Source organism: Hibiscus syriacus, unplaced genomic scaffold (assembly GCF_006381635.1).
Source record: "Hibiscus syriacus cultivar Baekdansim isolate YM2019G1 unplaced genomic scaffold, ASM638163v2 tig00110387_pilon, whole genome shotgun sequence".
NCBI lineage: Eukaryota > Viridiplantae > Streptophyta > Magnoliopsida > Malvales > Malvaceae > Hibiscus > Hibiscus syriacus.
In genome coordinates, this window is record NW_024062717.1 from 3375016 (window position 1) to 3380980 (window position 5965).

A 5965-nucleotide genomic window follows, 5' to 3' on the forward strand; every position below is an offset into this window, starting at 1 on the left:
ATTATAAGATGAAGTACATAAATGGTCCTTGATTATAAGGTATTGTACCGTTAATTTTCAATTATTGAAAGTTATAAAATGATCCACTAATTATATGACATTGTTTTATTGAGTCTCTCAATTATTAAAATTAACAAAATGATTACCTCGATTATTCACATGACTAAGGTCCATTATAAATATCCCAACTAAGATTGATAGAGGGGTTGAACCATCTACACCCCATCTTTATATTCTCCGTTATGGTTGGCTCTCTCTTATAGAGAAATATCAATCGATGGTCGTTCCCTCGTAGATTGTAACTTCCCATCTAAATTAGAAGGGGTGATTCGTAAACGACCGAGGCGATCTGAATTCGAGGAGACATTATTTATCGTTTCTCACAAGCTTTCTTTCCCGTCTTTTCTTTACCGAAAATTTTGATCGTTCCTTCATCAATCATAATTTTTCATCTAAATTAAAAGAGGTGAAACGTTAACAACATACATGATTCATCTATTCTTATCAACAATATATATATGGTTGGATTATATTGATAATATTACAAGTATTTTGTTTTTGAATCTAATTTTTCAAATACTCATTTTGATTTTCAGTTTTTGACACATTTTAATTTATAAAAAATGTGCCTCCAAATTAGAGAAAACACGTGTAGCATCATGCAAATGCTATGTAGCATTTCACCAAACTTAAAAAATCATTTGACCTTGTGCGTTGAAGGTAGTTATGATGTACGGTAATTTTAATATACAAGTAAGGGTGTGTTTGGTTGGGGGAATGTGAGATTCCCATGGAAATGAAATTTACATTCTCACGTTTGGTTGGTCGGGAATGTCATTCTCGGTAATCTTACATTATTAATAGTAGAATTTTTGGGGTATATTACCGAGAATGTCATTATCTCTCTTTTTTTAGATATTGTTGGATTATCGACGTTTTGGACTAAAATACTCTTAAAATTATTTTTTCCAAAAATATATTTATTCTATCATTAAATAATAAAAATTCTACGAAGGTTAAATTACAAATTTATCCTTAAACTATTTTAGATTTATAAAAAAAATCTATAATTAAAATTTTATATGAAGTTCAAGGATTAAAATAAAATTTTACCCTTTCATTAAACTTTTTTATATTTTCAATTTTTTTTAAAAAATTATATAAATTTTATGAATTTAATTTTTTTTAAAGAAAATATATAAATATTTTCCAACTTGTTAAAAAAATAAATATATAATAAGAACAATTTAGTCAAATATACATTCCAATAATCTTTTATTCTTTTAACCAAACACGATAATCTTACATTCCTGCTAAACCAACCAAACACAAAATACAACATTCCTAGTAATCCTATTCTATGGTAATCTTTTATTCCTACTGGTAATCTTACATTCCGTGAACCAAAAGCACCCTAAGAGAATGTTTTATTAAAAATATTAATTTTTTAATATTTTTGATAAAATATTATTTAAAATATTAATTGTTATTTAAAATATTAATTTCATTACCTAATTTTTTATAAAAAATAATATTTTAAATAACAACTAATATTAATATTTCTGATAAAAAAATAATATTTTATGTAACATTTTATAAAAAATATTAAACATTTTAAATAACATCTAATATTAATATTTCTAATAAAAATATTATTTTAAATAACATTTTACTAAAAATATTAAAATTTTCGACATCACATTTTACTGCCTAATATTAAGGCTGCCGCTGTGTAAGAAAAAAACTAAAAAGTCAAAAAGCTCGATGAAAGCAAAGTGTAAGAAAGAAAGAAAACAAGTCAAAAAGCTCGATGAAAGCAAAGTGTAATTCCCAATCTCCGTTATGGTATGGAAATGGAACGCCCTGTCGGAGATGAATCCTCGCCACCATCTTTCTCCTTATTATAATCAATCCCTATTCCATTCCCTCACCCTCTTCTTCTTCTTCTTCTTCACACCTCTCTCCCATTCAGTTTAAAACTCATCTCCTTGATATGATCCTCGCTAAATTTACTTTTGATTTCTCTCTCTCTCTCTCTTGCCTGCAATGCACAGTGCAGATCGCTGTTTGTTCATTGAATCGATCAGGGCTTCAAAACAGTTGAATCTTGATCGTCCGTTTCTGCAGGGTGGTTTGTTCCTCAACGACAAAACAGTTTCTTCCTCGTTTGTTTCACCCATTTCACTGAAGACCCAGAAATGTTTCGATGATAAAAATGACAATGTCTTCTTGGTTTCGTATTTTTTGGGTGGTCGGAAGACTTGTCAAACTCTGGGTCCTGTGAAGTCAAGTATAGGTAGTAGAAGCAAAGGGGGTTGGTTCTTATCGGTGAGTTTGTCGGCGGAGGAAGGGCATGTTGGGGAATCAGGAGAAGATTGGGGGGAAAATGGTGATAAGAATCTGGAAGCAGTGGAAATAGTTGAAGAGGAGAAGGAGAAAGAGAAGAAGGGATCAGGTGCTTTGAATACCACTAAACATCTCTGGGCTGGTGCTGTTGCTGCTATGGTTTCAAGGTTTTGGCTTTCCCCCCTCTTTTTCCTATTTATATTTGAGTCTTCTTTTTAACTGGGAAAAAAGATATTGTTTGCAAAAGTGTGAGTCTGAAGAAAACGATGGACGATTTGTTTGTGTCTTGGTTCTAACTTTTTTTTTTCAGATGGAACTTTAAATGACAAAATTTTGATTGCAAATCTTCACTGTCCAAGACTTTTTTGTTTTGATGTGTTATTTGGCAAAGTATGAAACTTTATGACCTGATTAGTCTGAAATCAGAACCCTGAATTATAAGTGCTGGAATTATACAACAGATGGATATATATGAGAGCTGGAACTGGAAAGCAATTCAACTTCTTATTTATGTGGCAAAATATTTGGAAGAATTGAGTTGATAATATGATATTGTTTCAACTATTATATTCATTTTACATTATACATTACCTGATAGTTTCAATTTTATTGTTGAATCAAAAGCATTACCGAGCACGCCTCTCACTTGATGGTTGTACTTTTGCTTCTCCTGTGTTTCAAATATTGTACCTTAACCCTTGCTATTTGGTTCCATTTGTTGAATTATTATCTATTGATTCACAGTTTCTAGCTCAAAAAGTTGTTTGCTTTTGTTACAGGACTTTCATTGCTCCTTTGGAGAGATTGAAGTTGGAATATATTGTTCGTGGTGAAAAGAAAAATCTTTTCGAACTAATTAAATGGATTGCAGCCACACAAGGGTTGAAAGGTTTTTGGAAAGGGAATTTCCTCAATATTCTACGCACTGCTCCTTTTAAGGCTATCAATTTCTATGCTTATGATATTTACAGAAGTCAGCTATTGAAATTGTCTGGAAATGAGGAAGCCACAAATTCCGAGAGGTTTCTTGCCGGTGCTGCAGCTGGGATTACTGCAACTTTGCTCTGCTTACCAATGGATACTTTATGTGACAATTTTGAACTTCATTATTTGATTACATATTAGCCTCCCATTTTTTGCATTGTGTGTGTTTTGGGTCGGGTTTAGAGGATTTTGTGGAATTTGAGTTCTTGTATTTAAGTATTCTTAGTGTATGTTTTAGATTTGGCCGCATGATCTGATGAGAAGCAATGATGTGATGTGACTGAAAATAACATTCTTCTGTGAGTTTAGTCTACTTGCCCTGATATGTAGTGTTTGCACAGGGGTGATCCTCTTCTTGATGTGGCAGGTTTGGTTTTGTGAATACTGTCTGCACGTAACACATCATATGAAACTATTTGTATCCCATCCCATTTCTTCCACCTATTTCAGTTGTATTAGATTCTTTCCATTTTGACATTATATGCCTTCTTGAGATTTTCTTTCTTTTTCTATCCGAACATGTTTTAGAGAAGTAGATGTTATGGGTACCCTCATATTCCCCCTTTCCAATACACTTGGTTATGATTCAAATGCTTTTCAATTAGCAAGTCAGATGGAGTAATTTTAATTTGTCAATCTAGGTTGTAATGTTAATTTTTTTCTTTCTTGAATATGGTATGTGGAATTGCTTTCCAGTTAAAAATTTTGGTAAGTGGTTCTGTATGTGCTAATTACAGATAAGGACAGTAATGATAGCTCCAGGTGGGGAAGCTTTGGGTGGGTTGATCGGTGCTTTTCGGCATATGATTCAGACCGAAGGGTTCTTTTCCCTTTACAAGGGACTGGTCCCCTCGATTATAAGCATGGCACCTTCAGGTGCAGTCTTCTATGGTGTCTACGATATATTGAAGTCAACCTATCTTCGCTCACCCGAAGGGAGGAAAAGAATTCAAGACATGAAACAAGGTGGTCAAGAACTGAATGCATTTGAACAATTAGAATTGGGTCCCGTTAGAACACTACTATACGGGGCAATTGCTGGTGTGTGTTCCGAAGCTGCTACATATCCATTTGAAGTTGTGAGGAGGCACCTTCAAATGCAAGTCCGTGCGACTAAGTTAAGTGCAATGGCAACTTGTGTCAAGATAGTTCAGGAAGGAGGAATTTCCGCTCTGTACGCAGGATTAATCCCCAGCATACTGCAGGTACTAAAATAACCTGTCCAGAAAAAGAACTATTGCTCTACTTCTTGAATTTATCGGTATATCTTTTTAACTAATTTGTTTTCATAGTTATCTTGGAATATTTACCATCACCAAAATTTAACTGTCTTTGAATTTTCAAAGCTGTAAAGCTTCAATTGAATTGTATCTGATTGATTTGAATTTTTTTTCTGGAGATAAAACTCATTTATAGAGAATCCGGCAAACTGTAGAGAACTTGCATTTTGAAGTATATTAACAATCAATTTTGCTTGCATCAGTTGTTGAAACGCCTATGGAATATGCAGCTATGTATATATTTGCTCGAATACATTTCTGTGTATATTAAATCACTCTTGATTGCACAAATTCATTTCAGGTATTACCATCAGCTGCCATAAGTTACTTGGTTTACGAGTTCATGAAGATACTTCAAAAAGTGGAGCCAGCATAGACATTTTATCTACTCAACATTTTTTTCTCCGGATCGTTGGTGACTTTATTATCGATTAAGGCTGTGGATGTTTTCTCTTTGGGTAAAACGCCCAAGGTAATTTCAGATTTACCTATACCATTTTACAAACCAATAGATGGGCAATGGACAATAACCAATGAATGTACCCAAAATCTCTTGCAATGGACAATAAACAATAGATGGGCAAGGCAATTTCTGTGAAAATCTCTTGTATTTTTAACCAATGAATATGTACCCAAAATATATGGGTAAAAAAGCTAGGCTATTTAAAAGTAAAACTCTCCTAAGACCTACATTGTAATTACAGGACACACAAAGGTGCAAAACACAGCTTCTCTAACTCCTCATTTGCAAAATAGCATTCTTATTTCACATTTACTGATTCTAATACACCTGCACAGCTTGTCTATTAGGTTTATTTTCCTACTGTTCTGAACAGTAACTCATTGGTAAAAAACCAAACTCTATTCTCAGCTATTCTTGTTTGCACCAAGACTCATAAAATAAGATATACCCATGATCTGTAATGCTTGAATACTCCTAAGCATGATCTGTAATGCTTGAATATTCCTAAGCAGACCCAAAAAAATGTCTGAACTGCAGAGATATCAATCATCTCGACATTTTCATCGTTGAAAAATAAACAGTGATTTTGGCTTTTCACCAGGCTAACATAATTCCCGTGGTTAGGTCCACTTCCTACATGAACAACTACAGCAAACAGAGAATACTCCGAATCTGCATCTTCCACAGAGAGCTTCTTGTACCGGCCGACTGCTCAATGTACTTGAACCGCTTTACATGGATGACCAGGATGTGAGCAGGCTACTTTATCTTCATTCTCTTCTGCGCATCTTGCAAACTGCAATAAAAAAATAAACCTCATATGTCAGAAACTTGAACACATCTCTGATGCACATGTAAGTCATATGATCAATTTATCTATAAAGCTAAATCA

At 33.4% G+C, this 5965-nt stretch overlaps 1 protein-coding gene across 1 annotated transcript; it reads left to right on the forward strand.

The window, feature by feature from the left end:
- Positions 1–1779: 1779 nt before the first annotated feature.
- On the forward strand, positions 1780–5332 carry LOC120122621 (probable mitochondrial adenine nucleotide transporter BTL3). The gene is made up of 4 exons (XM_039141749.1): positions 1780–2513; positions 3126–3429; positions 4068–4535; positions 4912–5332. Exons 1-4 carry the CDS (start codon positions 2047–2049, stop codon positions 4984–4986), a joined length of 1314 nt encoding a protein of 437 aa, XP_038997680.1. The 5' UTR covers positions 1780–2046; the 3' UTR covers positions 4987–5332.
- Positions 5333–5965: the final 633 nt, after the last annotated feature.

Excerpts from the sequence above, each read along its gene's own strand:
- LOC120122621 (XM_039141749.1), top strand. The coding sequence starts at position 2,047 with ATGCACAGTGCAGATCGCTGTTTGTTCATTGAATCGATCAGGGCTTCA. Across the intron at positions 2,514-3,125 it reads GTTGCTGCTATGGTTTCAAG|GACTTTCATTGCTCCTTTGG; the intron begins GTTTTGGCTTTC and ends CTTTTGTTACAG. Across the intron at positions 3,430-4,067 it reads TCTGCTTACCAATGGATACT|ATAAGGACAGTAATGATAGC; the intron begins TTATGTGACAAT and ends TGCTAATTACAG.